The 18,364-nt window shown below is 38.7% G+C and overlaps 4 protein-coding genes across 4 annotated transcripts; 3 read left to right on the top strand and 1 right to left on the bottom strand.

Annotated features, from left to right (window-relative positions):
- The first annotated feature begins 78 nt into the window (after positions 1-78).
- On the top strand, positions 79-1,930 carry LOC111782503 (polyubiquitin). Its single transcript, XM_023663261.2, has 2 exons — positions 79-224; positions 608-1,930. The coding sequence occupies exon 2, from the start codon at positions 608-610 to the stop codon at positions 1,751-1,753; it is 1,146 nt and encodes a 381-aa protein (XP_023519029.1). The 5' UTR covers positions 79-224; the 3' UTR covers positions 1,754-1,930.
- Positions 1,931-2,342: 412 nt separating this feature from the next.
- On the bottom strand, positions 2,343-4,520 carry XTH8 (xyloglucan endotransglucosylase/hydrolase 8). The gene is made up of 4 exons (XM_023663262.2): positions 3,859-4,520; positions 3,643-3,743; positions 3,347-3,549; positions 2,343-2,978 (listed from the first exon to the last, which is right to left on the bottom strand). The coding sequence occupies exons 1-4, from the start codon at positions 4,064-4,066 to the stop codon at positions 2,576-2,578; spliced, it is 915 nt and encodes a 304-aa protein (XP_023519030.2). The 5' UTR covers positions 4,067-4,520; the 3' UTR covers positions 2,343-2,575.
- A 1,809-nt stretch (positions 4,521-6,329) lies between these two features.
- NTL (NTF2-like protein) lies at positions 6,330-7,300 on the top strand. Its single transcript, XM_023663269.2, has 2 exons — positions 6,330-6,793; positions 6,951-7,300. The coding sequence occupies exons 1-2, from the start codon at positions 6,491-6,493 to the stop codon at positions 7,023-7,025; spliced, it is 378 nt and encodes a 125-aa protein (XP_023519037.1). The 5' UTR covers positions 6,330-6,490; the 3' UTR covers positions 7,026-7,300.
- A 1,572-nt stretch (positions 7,301-8,872) lies between these two features.
- Positions 8,873-16,304, top strand: LOC111782506 (CRIB domain-containing protein RIC10). Its single transcript, XM_023663267.2, has 8 exons — positions 8,873-8,976; positions 9,108-9,190; positions 9,348-9,409; positions 9,496-9,665; positions 9,765-9,862; positions 9,954-10,071; positions 11,187-11,391; positions 16,005-16,304. Exons 4-7 carry the CDS (start codon positions 9,608-9,610, stop codon positions 11,387-11,389), a joined length of 477 nt encoding a protein of 158 aa, XP_023519035.2. The 5' UTR covers positions 8,873-8,976; positions 9,108-9,190; positions 9,348-9,409; positions 9,496-9,607; the 3' UTR covers positions 11,390-11,391; positions 16,005-16,304.
- The last annotated feature ends 2,060 nt before the right edge of the window (positions 16,305-18,364 follow it).

Genomic DNA, 18,364 nt, shown 5'->3' with positions numbered 1-18,364 from the left:
ATGTTGCTTCTCAATTTCTATTTCTACCTTTGACGATAGGTAACGGATAATAACAGCAATACGTGGCGGAAAAGTAATGGATAATTCATTAGCTCCCGTGACGAAATTGTCCTTCTCTTCTCCTATAAATTCAGCTCTCCACCCCTTGGATTCATTGTAATTGAATTTCTCTTCTCATAACTTCTCTTCTTCGATCGTTCAATCCTCGCCGAATTCTTCTTAAGGTATTCTTTCTGCCTTCTCGTTTCTTTGTTGTTACTGCTTTGATCTTATTGTTCCGTTTCGAGAAATGGATTGTCTAGGGTTTTGGAATTATATTTTTGTTTGGGATTTTTCTTTTTCTCTCTGATTTGGGAATTTTAGAAAACCTTGTTGGGGATCTTACGCCTTGTGGTTTGATCTGCTTGGATCAATTGAAATTTTATGATTGATATATGTCGTCTTTGAAGTTCGATGAATTTTTATGAGATTGGCTGGGATTGTCGGATTCTTCTGAATTTATTGAAATCGAATTTAGGGTTTCAACTTCATGTGATGAAATCGGAGTGTTAGGCGTGTTGAGATTGTGATGAAATTGAACATGTTCTCTCCGTTTCGTTTTGTTTAGATGCAAATCTTCGTCAAGACCCTCACTGGAAAGACCATCACCCTTGAGGTGGAGTCTTCCGACACTATCGACAACGTCAAGGCCAAGATCCAGGACAAGGAAGGAATCCCCCCGGATCAGCAACGTTTGATTTTTGCCGGCAAGCAACTTGAAGACGGTCGAACCCTTGCCGATTACAACATCCAGAAGGAATCAACTCTCCACCTCGTGCTCCGTCTCCGTGGTGGCATGCAAATCTTCGTCAAGACCCTCACAGGAAAGACTATCACCCTCGAGGTGGAGTCTTCCGACACCATCGACAACGTCAAGGCCAAGATCCAGGACAAGGAAGGTATCCCTCCAGACCAGCAGAGGTTGATCTTTGCCGGAAAGCAGTTGGAAGATGGCCGAACCCTTGCCGACTACAACATTCAGAAGGAATCCACCCTCCACCTCGTGCTCCGTCTCCGTGGTGGCATGCAAATCTTCGTGAAGACCCTTACAGGAAAGACCATCACCCTTGAGGTTGAGTCTTCCGACACCATCGATAACGTCAAGGCCAAGATCCAGGACAAGGAAGGCATCCCTCCAGACCAGCAGAGGTTGATCTTCGCCGGGAAGCAGTTGGAAGATGGCCGAACCCTTGCCGACTACAACATCCAGAAGGAATCCACCCTCCATCTTGTCTTACGTCTGCGTGGTGGCATGCAAATTTTTGTTAAAACTCTTACCGGAAAGACCATCACTTTGGAGGTAGAGTCTTCAGACACAATTGACAACGTGAAGGCCAAGATTCAGGACAAGGAAGGTATCCCCCCAGACCAGCAAAGGCTCATCTTCGCTGGAAAACAATTGGAGGATGGCCGAACTCTTGCAGACTACAACATCCAGAAGGAATCCACTCTCCATCTTGTCCTACGTCTCCGTGGTGGTATGCAGATCTTCGTTAAGACTTTGACTGGGAAAACCATCACCCTCGAGGTTGAGAGCTCCGACACCATTGACAACGTTAAGGCCAAGATTCAGGATAAGGAAGGCATCCCCCCGGACCAGCAGAGGTTGATCTTCGCCGGAAAGCAGCTGGAGGATGGAAGGACTCTGGCTGATTACAACATCCAGAAGGAGTCCACCCTTCATCTTGTCCTCCGTCTCCGTGGAGGATTCTAAGTTCTGAAAATGGGTATGTGTAATGGCGGCGGCCTTGTTCCGGCCGACCATGTGATTGAATGTGGGTACTTATGTGTCTTTATTTTTCGAGTATGTTGGTTAAGTGTCCTCCCCAGATTCACAATTTGGGGTGAGTATTACAGATAAATAAATTGGTATCATTTCTCCTTCCAAAAATGGACTAATTACTATGAGCATTTCGAAAAGAAACCTTTCCGGTGAGGGAGACGATTCTTAGGTCTCAGACGGAAGCACCGTGTCACAACCTAACTATATATATGGTGTCACAACCTAACTATATATATGGGGTGTAATTTCTTTAAGGCTGTTTGTGAGCGTGTCACAATCTAATTATATATATGAGACTTAATTTCTTTTAAGGCTGTTAATTCTATATACGGGCCTTAATTTCTCTTAAGGCTGTTGTGAGCGTGTCATATGATGCTGCACGGTAAAAAAAATGTAGGACCGTGACACGCTGCCACCTTGCCTCCGAAACCGACCCTATGAAGAAGCGTTACTGAGTTCATATTTCTGAATTATGTGGCCTTTCCTTGGAAACTAAATGAAATGACTCGAATCAACCATGGCAAAAATGAATCCTCATCGACATAATCTTTGATGGATAAATAATCATGTGGTTTCTTCGAACATATTTGAATCTAACATACGCATTCCCAAATGCCAGAAGAAATCTGGCAATCATACAATAATTGAATTAATGAAGGAGCTAATAATTGAATTAATGAAGGAGCTAATAAGATGAAGCAAAATATTTATACGGGGCCGAAAAGTAATCAAAACTTCACGAGTTCTGTAATCTCAATCCCATGGACTTAAAGAACACTCCCAAGGCAAAGTGGGGAACCTCTCCGTATCCTTGCAATAGTCGTAGATTACAAGGTTTCTCTGAACCCAAGCGTAGTCCATTTTCTGAGATTCCGATTGATGCCAAGCTTCGTATTGATCCCACCAGTTCTCTGTCGTCGTCGATACGCATTTGGGATATGGGTCTTCCCATTCACACGCATCTACGCTGAAGTCCTTATACGAGGATACAAATGGCGCCTTTGTCCAGTTCGTCTTCTCCAGTCCGCCTCTGGTCGCCCAATCATCTGCATTCCAGATGCTCGAGAATAGATACATGGGCTTCTCGTTCGGGAAGAAGTTGTTCGGTTTATCTGAGTTCATGTACACCCTTATTGGCACTCTGTCCACATAAAACCTGTTCCAATATTCCAATGGAAGAGTTAAATCATTTGGGTTTCGTCCTGCAAAGCAAATGAAGGTAAATTCTGCTCTACTACTTATTTTTCTTGTTTCATTTTTTATATCTGGATTTGGAAATTGAGTCCTCAATCACAATTTATCTGAAACTATGATCTTCTACCTATTGGGGAAACATTTTACGTAGTTTCATCCACTCCACCCACTAGGTGTTTGATTAAATGACTGTGAGAACAAATGGCCCACAATAGTGAATTTCTTGTGTCCAAATTGTCCTGGTGGACGATGACTAAATTAGTATAACCAGTGTCCTTTTAGGATGATCCTTTAAACTTTAATAGATCTTGAGTTTACAGTAGAACTTACACAATCCTGTGGCTGTTCCAGAGAATGGAATAGGTATGGAAGTCTTTCGTGGGGTCGAACCACAGCATGTGCCTCATCTCACGGTTCCCAGTCCCGTTCTTGTACACATTCGTCTGAATCAGATATGGCTGCCCACTCCTGTTCCCCAAGAACTCGAAATCTAGCTCATCTCTCTCCGGTCCAGCCCCATTCTCTGTGCACATCTGCAATAGAATTTCAGTTCTTAGCCATAGCTGAAAAGAAAGATCAACTTTAGCTCTAAGTCTATGCTAGATAAGAGATGTTTAAGAACCTACGTAATAAGCTGTGACAACTCCGGCAGAGTCACCTCCGACTAACTTCAGTTTCATGCTGAACCAACCAAATCTATATCGCTCCTTTGTCTGAAACCCACACCCTGTTTTCGTCGGTGGAAACAGAAAAAGTATAGAGAAGATTACTTCATTAGAAATTAGAAAAACAAAGCTTTGATTGGGAAGCGACTTGGATGTCCATTGCCTTTCGATAAGTACCTGCATCTTTATCAAGGGACAAATGCCAGATCTGGCCATCTTCAGAGGTTTTAAAATGGTCATCGGGGCAAGACATTTCGAACATATCTGCGAAAGTCCCTTCGGAATCATCAGCAGATGAAGAAGAAGAGAAAGAAGCAGCCAAGAGTGCAGCTGTGAAAACAAGGATGCGTATTGGAGAAACCCTGTTCATCTCCATCTTGGACATGGGACTCCTGAAGCTGAGAAATGGAGTTTCTCAGATGCAACTCAGAAGAAGTGAGCATAAATAATTGAAATCATTGGTCTGGGTTGATGATTGATCTGTAGACCCAAATAAGTTGCAATGAATTTCATTGCAATTTCAAGCGAATTTAATGTTAAAAATGCAGTTGGCAGTCCAAGGATGACCAAAATGCCCAGAAGAAGCTTATTATAAAAGAAGGGAGAGGCAAAGCCGACAAGGGTAGTAATGGAGTTTAGAGGAATTGCTGCAGGTGAGTTAAATAATGCTTAGGGAACAGAGAGGTGCAGCCAGGCTGCCATCCAATGGGGATGTCTTCTTCAAGAACATGACCTGTTATTTTCACAATCATCAAATGGGTTCTATGATGCATTAGATCTGATCTAATCTAATCTATTTCCTGGTTTTGTTATTGAGATCACATGCGGAAGAGAACTCAATGAATACTGTATTTGTTTAATAATATGGTTTTAAGAGGAGCCTAATCAGACGGTGTATGGAGCTTTGAAAGCGGTGAAGAAGGCTCCACCTTTTTTGAAGTCCCTTTCATTGAGCTCTGGTTTCTATCTGGACTGATGCGACGACCGATGGGTTCGATGATTTGCATCTCCCTTTCTCAATAGTCTTGTCTTTATTCCTCCTTTTCAGGTCTTTTTCTTTGATAGATCAAAGCTATTTAGGAATATGATTCCTTCACATAATTAGCGGTTAAAGGGTTAACTTAATGAAATTGGAGGTTCCATCTCTCTCATTCGTTGGACTAAATAGGATCGGTAACAGTGAAACTCCTCCTGTCTTTTCCCTAAAAGTAAGGCACTTGGATGTTTTTTGGAAAGGAAAAATGGGTCGTTTTGGCTGTCTTCAATGGAATTGAATAAAATATTAATGAAGTTGAAATGATGGGTTAATACATCTATTTATCAGTACCCAACAAAATTGAACAGCAAATAGAGAAGGACATTGGGTGGCAAAAGAAGCGGGAGTCATGTGTGAAGGACGGGAGGTTGTCGGTGGAAGATGGAGATGCCTATCTAGGAACGATATCAAGATTCTAGCATTTTCCCCCTATTTCTACTATCACATAGTTAGGAAGCCTATTTCTTGTTTTGTATTGCTAGTTTGGGCCTTATATTATTTAATGCATAATATCATTGGGCCAAACCCAGGTCAAGATGCTTCTTTGGTGAATGAGATAGTTCATCAACGGGATACCCACTAGTTCCAGATATCTAACTCATACAACCACGTCGACAACTGGAGCTTCAATAGCAACAATGGACGCAAGAGCGTACTTCCAACACAAAAGCCAGACTCATAAACCTTTTCTTTCGTTCATCAATAGGGTCTTGGACCAAGACGTACTTCCCAACACAAAAGCCAGACTCATAAATCCTTTCTTCATTCATCAATAGGGTCTTGGTCCTTCCCAACACAAACGCCAGACTCATAAATCCTTTCTTCATTCATCAATAGGGTCTTCGTCCTTCCCAACACAAAAGCCAGACTCATAAATCCTTTCTTCATTCATCAATAGGGTCTTGGTCGGCCAGATTGGATTATGTGTTTGTCTATAGTGATCCTACACCTCAAATGGGAATTTGAACCATCTCCTCTAATCTAACCTTTATATATGGTGTTTTTTTCTTTCTCCACGAGGAAAAGCTCGTTTCAAATAGAGTAGTGCATCTCTGTCTAGCATGTCTGTCCTACACTACATATAGGAGGAATTATTTGATAGTAGAAAGTTATTTTAGTCTTACAATGTCGAATCTTCAACTATATTATGTCTGCCTCCTTAAATACTTTTTCAATCAAATGTGCCTAGAATATTACATGTATAGACTTAAATTTGTATTAAGGAGGAATAGTATGCATTTATCCATAATTTTCTAGAAAGGTTTTTTGGTGAGTCATAAAGGATAACTTTGTCATGTATTTGAAGATGAATATGGATGAAATCGAATTTAACACATCATATTCCTTTAGGTGATAACGAGAGAAAGCTCTCTCCTTCAAATGAAATCCCAACATTATGCATTCATAGTCAAATAACAAACCTTTGTAGAGGAAATTAGTGCTTAAAATGGGGTTTAATTGGTGTAAGCAAAGAATAAAATTGCAGAGCCGAAAGGCCTGGAAAAGTTTGATACTCTTTATTCTTCTTTTACCATCTCCTTTATTCCTCTGTTTGCGTACAAACACAGCGATTTGGATTATTCCCTATTTTCATCCACCTCACCCAAATGTCTCCTTTACCCACCTTCTCTTTCACTGGCCAAGCAGATCCCAAGGGCATGCCAGTAATTGTCCCCCCTCCTCCATGCACTTGAAAAAACAGAGCATTATATAATCAGCAGAGAATAAAAGGGTTTTGAGTTACAAGCCCCTGTTTTTGTTGCAGAGTAAGAGATGGAAGAAGAGACTGATATAGTGGGGAAGGCGTTTGTGGAACATTATTACCAATTGTTCGATAATGAAAGACCATCCCTTTCCACTTTGTACCAGCCTGACTCCATGCTCACTTTCGAGGGGCAGCAAATATTAGGCGTTGATGACATCTCCTCCAGGCTTCAGCAGCTGCCATTCGAACGTTGCCGGCATGTCGTCAGCACTGTCGACACGCAGCCCTCCGCCGTCCCTGGCTCCATCCTCATCTTCGTCAGCGGCAGTCTCGAGCTGCCCGAAGAAGAACACCACCTCAGATTCAGCCAGGTTCATGCTTACCCATCAACTTATACTCTTAAAAGTTCAGTTTTTTATAAGTTTTGAAGTAATATATTGAACGGAAGGATTCAAACACCCAACTTTTTAATCGAAAAGTTGAGCTATGCTAGTAGTTTTTAATGAAAATAAAGAATATTGCTTGCAGATGTTTCACTTGGTACCCACGGCACAGGGCAACCTTTGCGTTCAGAACGACATATTTCGCCTCAATTACGGTTAGTTCATTTCAGGGCTTCTTCGAGCCTACATTACCACAAAGAAACGGTGTCGTTTAATGGGATGTAGTTTGTATTCTGCCTCTGATCTAAATATATCTCATTCTGTTATGTGTTCTATATCAAATCTCTATTATTTTTGGGCTTGTGATTTCGGCCCAATAACATCTAGACTATGGGCTTGGTCGGCCCAATTATCGCATCAAACAGGCCCCTAGTCATAAATGGGCTGTTATATTGTTGCGTTGGCGAATGAAAATTATTTAGTGTAACTTTATCACGACCGTTCCTTAAAATTTCGAAGTAAATTCAAATTATTGAATATAAATTTAAGTGGCAAATACTAGAATATTTTGAAATTATTCACTAACATGTTGCACGTTTTTTAGAATTGGAGGTTCGAATCCCTCAGGCCACCTCTCAGGCCCTTTTCTCGATCTAATCTTATCGTCCATTTGCCTCCAACTTTCTATTACGCTCGTTAGCTCGAGACTACCATCCTTTCGTTAGATGTCTAAATCAGCTAGCTATGCTCGAATTAGAATTTAACCGGAAAAGGGCAAAAAGGGAAAAAGAAAGTGTAGATTGAAATGAAAGGAGTGGAAAAGAGTTAGATAAAAGAGGAAATGGGTTTGTTTGAAAGGGAGAGGCGATTGTGTGTGTTGAAGCGAAGGCCAAGACGTGCCTCCAACAACCATCAACCACACCTGAGCATTAAAAGCAGCTGTCAAATGGAGTGCCCAATGCCCCCACACCCCAATTTCAGTTCACCCAACTCAAACGGCCCCAAAATTATATTTTATGATTTTCTTAATTACAAAATAAATAATAAAATATATAAAAGAATATTGTCTTATTTCATAATTCAAATCACCTCCTTATCCTTATGGGGTGCACGAAACCAACAAAAATAAATAAATAAATAATAATAAAAATAAAAACCATTATTTTTATCATAAGTTTTAAAATATGGCTAATAAATAATTTTAATTATGTATCAATTAGATCTCTAAATTATTGAAATTTTTTTAAAATCACGACACAAAATATAAAATGAACGAATAGATAAAAAAAATTTATTAGACATAAACTTAAAAGTAAATCTCCATATCTGAGTTAAATTTTTTTAAAGTTTAATAATAAATTACTAAACTTATAATTTAGAGTTATGATTAAAGAGAAAATTATTTAAAATAATAAGAAAAAGGGAAAATATGTGAGAAAAATATGGGAAACAGCTAGAGAGAGGAAAAAAAAAAGGAAAAAAAAAAAAAAAAAGCAGCTGGAAATGGAAAATCCCAGTAACCCAATTGTTAAGCACTCAAAATTGGTTCATTTTTTTGGCTTTTCCCCAATTGTGACTTTAAAAACTCATAAAAACTCACCTAACCTCAACTTGATTCTTGTTTTCTTAAAAAACTTTGGAGACTTTTTTGGGTTAGAAAACGACCTTTTTTCGTATTAATTATCATGTATTTTCGTCTTTATATATATATATATATATATATATATTTTAATAATTTATATTTGTTTCGAGTTTTGAGACATTCAACACCTTATTTTAAAAATAATATTTGAATTCTTAACTAAATTTTAAATTATAATTAATTTTTTAGATTAAAATGTTTGGCTGGATTTTGAATTCCTTTTAAAATTAGATAATAAAAAAAAGAAAGAAATTTGTGAGTAAAAATAAAGTTTGAATTTTTATTAATTCATAACATGACTTCAAGTGTTATTAAATTAACACATGAGCATATCTTCAAATGAGTGATTTTTTTTTTTTTTTTTGAAACTTTTTAAAAATAAACCTAAAATTGGAGGACTAAAATGAAATTTGCACAAACTTTGGTATTGACCCACAAAACAGCATCTGATTAGCAAGCAATATAGGGTCATCATAGATGTACATGAACAGAATACATATTATGACTGACCCAATACCTAATCTTCTTGGTATGTTGTCTTCTCCCTTGCAACTCTCTCAATTACCCTTCATTTTCTAAGGCCACCCATTTCTCTGTTCTTCACATTTCATTGCTCCTTTCTTCTTTCTTGTGTTTTCCTTGATGGGCTTTCACTTTTAGGCTTTTTGAACACCCAAATGAACGTTTTGGATCATTCTACTTCAGTTGCTGGAGAAGAAGAAGAACTTGTTGCTTTTCTTTAGGTATTGTATCGTTTCCATTTTCGCTTCTACTTGATTTTGTGTTTAGTTTTCTGCATTTTGAACTGTTGTATTAGGGGAAAGAAATGTGGGGTTTGAAACCCTTTAATGAATCTACAAATCGTATCTTCCTCATTAATGAAATGTGTCAAATTATTAGATACCATTCTTCATCCACCGGGAAGAAAGGAAACTGAAATCACATGCACTAAGCCTTCTCGGGTACTCTAGGCATTGTTTGATTGTAATGTGCTTAAAAAAATACTCGCAAAGCTTGTCCAAGCTGAACATGCCTACTTTTCTGGCAGGTTTGAAGGAAAAACAACCGCCATCGATCTCCAATTTCTTTGGGGGGTTTTTGCTTGTCGTTTCGTAATCTTATTGTCTAAAGGGGTTGGTTGTATCAGCTGTTTCAACATCATGTCAAACAAATTGAAAGGGATCTACAAAAGTTTCAAGTACATTTCCCAAATCTTTGGTATTGTTTCTGTTTCTGTTTCTTCTCTCTTTTACACAATTTCCCTCTTAACTTTTGATTTGGGTTTTGATTATTTGGGACTGAATTTTGGGGTTTCAGTGGTGAAAGAACGAGAGATGGAGATTGGGTATCCTACGGATGTGAAGCATGTGGCACATATTGGATGGGATGGCCATTCTGGAACAGCGCCCAGTTGGGTACGTTATTATCATCATCTGATCTCAATATTTTCACTTCTTTGCACAATTTAGCTATCTGGGTCTCTTAAATTCTCCCTTGTTCTGGCAGATGAATGAATTCAAAACAGCACCAGAGCATTTATCAGCTGCGTCGTTTGGGGATATTAGTGATAGAATAGATTCCAGTTCTTCTGCTGTTACAGCTCCTACAACATGGTCTTCTCTTGGTACTTTCTTGCCACCCTCCATTGTAGTTTCTCCTTTTCATTTTTGGATCACTTCTTTTTTATAGCAAAGAAATTGCTGTAGAAATGGTACTGAGAATATGTTGGATTGGAAGGAAGGTATTTTGTGTTCGTGGACAAGTGAAAACAGGGGCTTTCACGGGTTAACCTATGAGATGAACAGATTTTGAAGATTCTTTACCCCATTTGAGAGATTTTGGCTTTTATGTCACGAGATATCTCTCCTCTGTCTGGGGTAATTGAAATATGTGATATCAGATCCTGCAAGGGGAACGAAGCATTCTTATAAGGGTGTGGAAACCTCTCCCTAGTAGACGCGTTTTAAAATCGTGAGGTTGACGGCGATATGTAACGGACCGAAACGGACAATATCTTCTAGCGGTGAGCTTGAGCTGTTACAAATAGTATCATAGCCAAACACCGAGTGGTGTGTCAACGAGGATGTTGAGGGCCATCAAGGAGGGTGGATTGTGAGATCTCACATCGGTTTGAGAGTGGAACGAAACATTCCTTAAAAGGGTGTGGAAACTTCTCCCTAGTAGATACGTTTTAAAACCGTGAGGCTGATGACAATACGTAACGAGCCAAAGTGGACAATATTTGCTACCTAGCGGTGGGCTTAGGCGGTTACAATCAACCTTTTCCATCTTCTAATGGTTGAATCTCCCTAACCCATGTTGATAAGCCAATCCACTCCCTAATTTCGTTCGGTTCATCACCAAATTTCTGTCTAAACATGAAGTTATCTTGAGATTTACTATTCTATTTCACCTTGTACATTTGACTGTCTATATTTGTTGTCAGAGTTTCGTCCTAGAGGTCGTTGTCGTAGTTCTTGGATCTTTGTTGACACTTGAACTAAGTGCTAAATTAGGATAGTCTGTCATCCCAGTTCTGACCAGCCTTTGTGATACTCAAGACATTTTCTTCTTTTTTTGGGGTCTCCTTGCTCGACGTTGATAGCCAGTTCATAATTTTCTGTACAGAATTGATGGAAGTTGCACATGGCCTGTGATTGTTTGGTTGCTGTGGTGTGTCCATCAAAATGAATGGCGAATCATTGCTTATCAAAGATTTTTATTTTCTCTTGTGTACAGATTTTGATCAAGCAATGCTACGCCAACAATCATCAGACTTCTTTGGTGAACTTCCACGCACAGAAATTCCCAACATTCCCACAAAACCAAAGAAAAAGACCAGAAACTTCTCTCCAAAATCTTCTTCAAAATCATCACGAGCATCAAAGACAAAGCCATCATCCTTCGGCGAGATCAAGATGGTACCCAATTTGCAAGTATAGAATGTTGTGCGCCGAAAGCGGAACAAATGTACTCACAACACCAAAGTTATTCAAGACATACAATATGACACTCAAAACTTGATGATTTCAACAGCAGAAAGAATGGCATTATATAGCCTTCTGTTAAACCTAAAGATAAACTAACAAGCCAAAAAAAGACCTTGAGAATAGGTCTTGGTCCTAGAGAATAGGGCTTATGACAGTGTTCAACAATCTCCACCTTGTCATAAGATCTCCAAGTTATAGCTAATTTGGTTGCTACCATGTCAACACACTACTCCCTTCCGACGTTGATGAAATCTAAACAATGCCAGAACTTTTCACGAGTGATAACCTTTGTCAACATATCAGCAGGGTTATCAGCTGTTCCAATTTTTAATAACCGAATATCCCCTTTGCTAATAATTTCTCGAATAAAGTGAAAACGGACATCAATGTGTTTTGTACGAGCATGATGGACTTGATTTTTTGACAAGCAAATAGCGCTCTGGCTATCACAAAATACATCTATATGTTCCTGCAAAATACCCAAGTCATTGATCAAACCATGCATCCAAATAGCTTCTTTAAAAGCTTCTGTTACTGCCATATACTCTGCTTCAGTGGTAGACAATGCAACAGTAGACTGCAATGTTGAACGCCAACAAACAGGTCCACCAGCCATAGTAAATAAATAACCCGTAGTAGATCGTCGCTTATCCAAATCACCAGCATAATCAGAATCCACATAACCAGCTACACGATTGTCAAGCTTAAACATTTCTTGTTTTTGAAACTTAATACCAACATCAATAGTGCCAAGAATGTACCTAAGAATCCATTTTACAGCCTGCCAATGCTCTTTACCAGGATTATGCATATAACGACTCACCATGCTTACTGCGTGTGAAAGATCAGGTCGAGTACACACCATAGCATACATCAACGCACCAACAGCATTTGTATAAGGAATGTTCTCCATATACCTTTTGTCATCATCAGAACTTGGACACATGGAAGCACTAAGCTTGAAATGAGGAGCAAGTGGAGTACTAACGGGTTTGGTTGAATTATTCAAACTAAATCTTGACAATACCTTGCGTAGATATTGAGACTGAGTCAACCAGACTGTACCTTTTTTCCGATCTCGCTCTATCTCCATTCCAAGTATTTTCTTTGCATTGCCTAAGTCTTTCATTTCAAATGTTTTAGAAAGCTCATCTTTGAGCTTATCAATCTCCATCTGTCTCTTTGAAGCAATTAACATATCATCAACATATAAGAGCAAATAGATAAACGATCCATCATCGAGACACCGATAATACACACAATGGTCAAATTGACTATGAGTATACATATGCTCTACCATGAAATGATCAAACCTTTTATACCATTGGCGAGGGGATTGCTTCAGCCCATACAAAGATTTCTTCAATCTGCATACTAAATGTTGTTGTCCAACTACTTGGAAACCAACTGGTTGCGCCATATATATTTCTTCTTCCAAATCTCCATGCAAAAAAGCAGTTTTTACATCAAGTTGTGCAAGCTCAAGATTAAATTGAGCAACCAAAGCCAACAAAATTCGAATGGAAGAATGTTTTACCACAGGTGAGAAAATTTCATTGTAATCAATACCTTCCTTTTGTGCGTAACCTTTAGCCACAAGTCGAGCCTTATAACGTATACCAGAAGAGTCTTCCTTTTTTGCAAAAACCCATTTACAACCAATTTCCTTCTTACCTTTTGGAAGTGGTACCAAATCCCAAGTTTGATTTATCTCCAATGATGCTATCTCCTGATTCACAGCCTCTTGCCAGTGTAAGCTATCCGGGCTCTGAATAGCATCTTTGTAGCTGTTAGGAACTCCATCAATCAAAGAGAAAGCATATGCTATCGTATCATCAAACCTTGCAGGTTTTCGAATTACCCTTCGTGGTCTATTCTTGGCGATTGACTCAGGTTCCTCCACTCTTTCATTCACAAGGCTTTGCTCCTCAAGACTTTGCTCTTTTTGTTCTAAGACATCAAAGTTATTATTTACCTGATCAATAGGTTCTTCGGTAGGAGCAACCACATCAGGAGAGAACACCACCTTCTCCACCTGCTTCAATGCCTCGTCATTATTTTCAATTTTCTGCAAAAACATTCCAGACTCATCGAATGTCACATCTCGACTATTAACAATTTTACTTGTTTCTGGACACCATAACCTATAGCCCTTCACACCTTTGCTAAAGCCCATAAACTTGGCTTTTTTTGCTCTAGGATCCAGTTTTGAGTTTGTCACATGATAATAAGCAGGACACCCAAACACATGCAATTTATCATAATCACTAACAGGACTACCTGACCATACCTCAAGCGGAGTTCTCCCACCGTTTCCAGAAACAGGTAAACGATTCACCAAGTGAACTGCATAACTGAGAGCCTCAGCCCAAAATGCCTTACTCAATCCTGCTTGAGACAATATGCATCGAACCTTCTCTATTAATGTCTGGTTCATTCTCTCAGCAACTCCATTTTGTTGTGGCTTACCAGGAACAGTGAAGTGTCGAACGATCCCTTCATCTCGGCATACTTTAAGGAATGGATCATAAGTATATTCTCCCTCGTTGTCTGATCTCAGCTTTTTGATTTTCCTATCCGTCTGATTCTCTACCATTTTCTTCCACTCTAGGAAGATTTGGAGAACCTCGTTTTTGTGCCTCATGGGATACATCCAAACTCTCTTCGAGTAGTCATCAATAAAGGTGACAAACCACCTCTTTCCTCCCAATGAGACATTCTTTGTGGGACCCCATACATCGGTGTGAACATAATCCAAAATACCCTTTGTTTGGTGTATAGCTGTACCAAACTTCACATTTTTTTGTTTACCAAATATACAATGTTCACAGAAATCAATTTTTCCAGTTGTGGCACCCTTAAGGACTCCTTGGTTCACCAATGTCTGAAGCGCCTTCTCACCAGCATGCCCGAGTCGCATGTGCCATAATTTCGATATGTCTTGTTCTTTCGAACTTGCCATAGCAGCATGCCCAATTATTGTGGTTCCGTTGAGGTAGTATATGCTACCTCTTCTAGTTCCTGTAATTGCCACCAAAGCTCCACGAGCTACTTTCAAATTCCCTCCTTCCAAAATGATGCGATAACCACTCGCATCCAAAACGCCAAGTGAAATCAAGTTTTTCTTCAAGTCAGGAACATACCTCACATCTTTGAGTTTTCGTATAACCCCATCAAACATCTTGATTTGTACTGAGCCGATTCCCATTATCTTGCAAGTACTATCATTGCCCATATAGACAACTCCACCATTGAACTTTTTGAAGTCCAAAAACATCTCTTTGTTGGGACACATATGATAGGAGCACCCAGAATCAAGAATCCATTCCATGGTTTGGCTGGCTGATAAGGAGATTGTCAAGGCATCATCTGTATCAGTGTCGTCATCTTTAACCACATTGGACTTCGACCCCTTCTCTTTTAAGATCGAACAATCTTTTTTCCAATGGCCTTTCTGTCGACAATATGCACACTCATTTTTATCAAGTTTTCTCCAATTATCAGATCTACCTCTCGACTTTAATCGAGACTCTCCACATTCGTTCCTTTTCCAGGTAGAAGTTCTTCCATGAGCAGTGAGAACATTTGAGCTAGAGTTTTGATACGTCTCCTTTTCCTTCTTTCGCATCTCATTGTTTATTAAGGCATTTGAAACATCTTCAAAATCAATATTAGTGATTCCATGTAGTAGGGTTGTTACTAAAAACTCGTAGGATTCCGGCAAAGAGTTTAATAACAACAACGCCTTGTCCTCGTCATCAATCTTAACATCAAGATTGAGCAAATCAGTGATGATTTTGTTAAAATCATCCAAATGCTCAGCCATTGAGATACCTTCCTTGTAGTCAAAACGGAAGAGTTTCTTCTTCAAATAGAGTTTATTTTCCACACTCTTCTTCATATATTTCGCTTCAAGCTTGTCCCATAATTCTTTCGCCATGGTAACCTTCATAAATGGATATTTCTGATCCTTGCCAAGACAGGATCGAATAATTCCACAGGCTTGCCGATTTAATTTTGTCCATTCTGCTTCTGTCATGTCTTCAGGCATCTCCTCTTGGAGAGAAACATCGAGGTCTTGCATGACCAGCAAATCGCTAACTTCGCCTCGCCAAACACCAAAATTATTGGTTCCATCAAATTTTTCTACTTCGAGATTGGAACTCCACACTCTCGATCCACGTCGTGATGGTTCGGCCATTTGCAATAATTAATCTGGATGTAACTCAAAAACACAATTCTTGAAAACTGATTTTCAAGAGAATAAACACGATTGTGAGCACGTCTAATGGTCGATGAGGCCCAAACTTTCACAATACCCCCAAATACCACAACAATGCTCTGATACCACTTGTTGTGAGCCGAAAGCGGAACAAATGTACTCACAACACCAAAGTTATTCAAGACATACAATATGACACTCAAAACTTGATGATTTCAACAGCAGAAAGAATGGCATTATATAGCCTTCTGTTAAACCTAAAGATAAACTAACAAGCCAAAAAAAGACCTTGAGAATAGGTCTTGGTCCTAGAGAATAGGGCTTATGACAGTGTTCAACATAGAACTACCATTATAACTCTCATACTTGTGCAAATGAATAGATAAACAAGTCTAGTCTGCCTTTTTATCATATCAGGAATGGCGTGCTTTTTTCGACTCCGTTGTATATCAGACGAAGAATGAAAAGTAGTAATTTTCGGGTCCTTTTCGCTCCGAAAAGGGAATCTAGTTAGGCATTAGAAGATGTGTAAAAGAATTGATGTTGATGCAATGTCTAAGATGGGTCAAAAGAGAGCATTTTGTTTTGATTTTCAAGAAGAAAAGGCCATGCTTGATATGGAAGTGTGCTGCTACTTTGAACAAATGTGTTTTTGTGAGTTCATTTTCTTTGATGGGTCTGGAAAATTTATTAGTGAATGCGCCCATGTTGGTTCTGTGTAAGCTGTAGCGTTGTGAATCTGTGAGATATTGACAAAAGAGAAGAGGCCATTGCTTCCGTTGAGCTCAGCAACTTCGCCACTCTTCAAGTTACTTCATTGGTTGTGACGTTGCCATCTTCCCCACCACTTGCATTCATTCATTTAATGAAAAAACGACACTGCCTCGGACACTTTCAGCCCTTTGTGCTGATGCATGTTTAACAACATATTGGCCTTTGGAGAAAGGCCGTTTCGGGAGAGCCTAACATGACCCGCATCGATTGGAGTAGAGAACGAAACATTTATTGTAAGAGTGTGGAAACTTCTCCATGGCATACATGTTTTACAAACTTTGAGGTTGATGACGATATGTAACACGTCAAAGCAAACAATATTTGCTCGCGGTGGACTTGGATTGTTATAAATGGTATTAGAGCCATACTGGACGCTAGTCTCCTAAGGAGGGTAAATTGTAGGGAGAGGAGAACGGAGCATTCCTTATTACAAGGGTGTGGAAACATCTCCGTAGTAGACACGTTTTAAAAATTGTGAGACTAACGACAAAACGTAACCGACTAAAGCATACAATATTTGGTAGCGGTGAGCTTATTTTTACAAAATAAGTGAAGTATAACCCTCTATCCTCTTTTTTGTTACAATGAATAGTAGATAAAATTATTGATTATATTTGAAAACACAAAAGATTTTTTAAACAAAAAAAAATTGAAACAACAACAATCATAAGAAGGTTTATTATTTGATTACTATGATACAGAATAAAAAGATGATATAGAATCAAGATGCCATTCCTTACTATTATTCTTTATTTCGCTCCTTCACCATAAGTATTTCTAACATCTTTTTTCCTTATGCCCCTTTCTTCCTCTCGCTCTCTCTATACAGACGTTCGTTGGGCACAACACGTCTTGAAAAGCGTTGCACGTCCATGAGTTGCTGAGAGTTAATAACGAGGGGGACACGGTGTTAAAGTTAGAAGCGAATTGAATAACCCTTTCCAAATAAAGAACTCACATCAATGCACCAATTGATACCAAACTAAATCACTATTTCATAGCTTATAACTTCATTTAATCAACCATTACTTAGGTGATCTAAGTGTTTCATATTTGTTTTAGCAATTATGTAAGGTTTTGGTGGCATTAATGGATGCTGATCATACCAGTAAACAAACCATAGTGGGCATTGAGCTAAGCAGGTGTGTCTTAATTAGGGTGCTGGGGTGTTGCAGGACAACCCACTTTAAAGCTCGGCTGCACCCAACGCGAGTAGAAATTAAGTTCATTAATATAAAACCAAAACTATAAGGAAAATATTTGCAGGGCATAATTCATTTTATTTAAAACTTTGTAATAAATGAAAATTATTGTTGGTTCACATTATATGTAACACTGCTCCCTCAACATTCACTATTTGAATTATTCATTTTTTTTTTCCACTTAATAAATAGAATGTTATATATATATATTATTATCATTTTTTGTTCCAACATTAAATACCCATTAAGAGTGCCTTGTTGCAATGGATAAAAAGTACCTTATATCATTCTATTCTATTCGACATCAATTATGGCCACGTGAGTGTTTTAAATTATTTTCGGGCATTTATTAAGAGTATTATTGTGTGCAACTCGGGCTGTATCCATTTTTTTGTAGTTCAGTTCTAGGAATGTTCGTGGGTTGGGACCTTTTTTAGACTTAACCCAATTGTTCAGATTGGAAATCGTTTCAACCCAAACAACTCTCGTTAAATAATGAACCTAATTTTAGTTTATAACCCAACCTAAGGTGTACCAGTTGGGTTGGTTTGAGCTGATCAGGTTTTTTGAACCCTCCTATTCAGTTCAACTAGATGTCAAAAATTATTTAACCCTACCCGTTAATCTCAATTAGAGCAATGATTAACTAAATAGAGAGAAATATTTTTAGTTAATCTCTTATAATTAATTAATTATCTAATATAAATATGTTAATTAGTTAATTTTTTT

This window comes from Cucurbita pepo, chromosome 20 (assembly GCF_057944985.1).
Source record: "Cucurbita pepo subsp. pepo isolate OVF chromosome 20, ASM5794498v1, whole genome shotgun sequence".
Classification (NCBI taxonomy): Eukaryota; Viridiplantae; Streptophyta; class Magnoliopsida; order Cucurbitales; family Cucurbitaceae; genus Cucurbita; species Cucurbita pepo.
Note: the sequence above shows the minus strand (reverse complement) of the source record. Positions and strands in the feature narration are given on the sequence as shown.

Bases quoted from the DNA above. Each gene is read 5' to 3' on its own strand.
- LOC111782503 (XM_023663261.2), top strand. From the start codon at position 608: ATGCAAATCTTCGTCAAGACCCTCACTGGAAAGACCATCACCCTTGAG.
- XTH8 (XM_023663262.2), bottom strand. From the start codon at position 4,066: ATGTCCAAGATGGAGATGAACAGGGTTTCTCCAATACGCATCCTTGTT. The intron at 3,550-3,642 runs GTAGGTTCTTAA...ATTCTATTGCAG, and splicing joins GAGTTGTCACAGCTTATTAC to ATGTGCACAGAGAATGGGGC. The intron at 2,979-3,346 runs GTAAGTTCTACT...ATATTGGAACAG, and splicing joins TGGAACAGCCACAGGATTGT to GTTTTATGTGGACAGAGTGC.
- NTL (XM_023663269.2), top strand. From the start codon at position 6,491: ATGGAAGAAGAGACTGATATAGTGGGGAAGGCGTTTGTGGAACATTAT. The intron at 6,794-6,950 runs GTTCATGCTTAC...TATTGCTTGCAG, and splicing joins ACCACCTCAGATTCAGCCAG to ATGTTTCACTTGGTACCCAC.
- LOC111782506 (XM_023663267.2), top strand. From the start codon at position 9,608: ATGTCAAACAAATTGAAAGGGATCTACAAAAGTTTCAAGTACATTTCC. The intron at 9,666-9,764 runs GTATTGTTTCTG...TTGGGGTTTCAG, and splicing joins GTACATTTCCCAAATCTTTG to TGGTGAAAGAACGAGAGATG. The intron at 10,072-11,186 runs GTACTTTCTTGC...TCTTGTGTACAG, and splicing joins TACAACATGGTCTTCTCTTG to ATTTTGATCAAGCAATGCTA.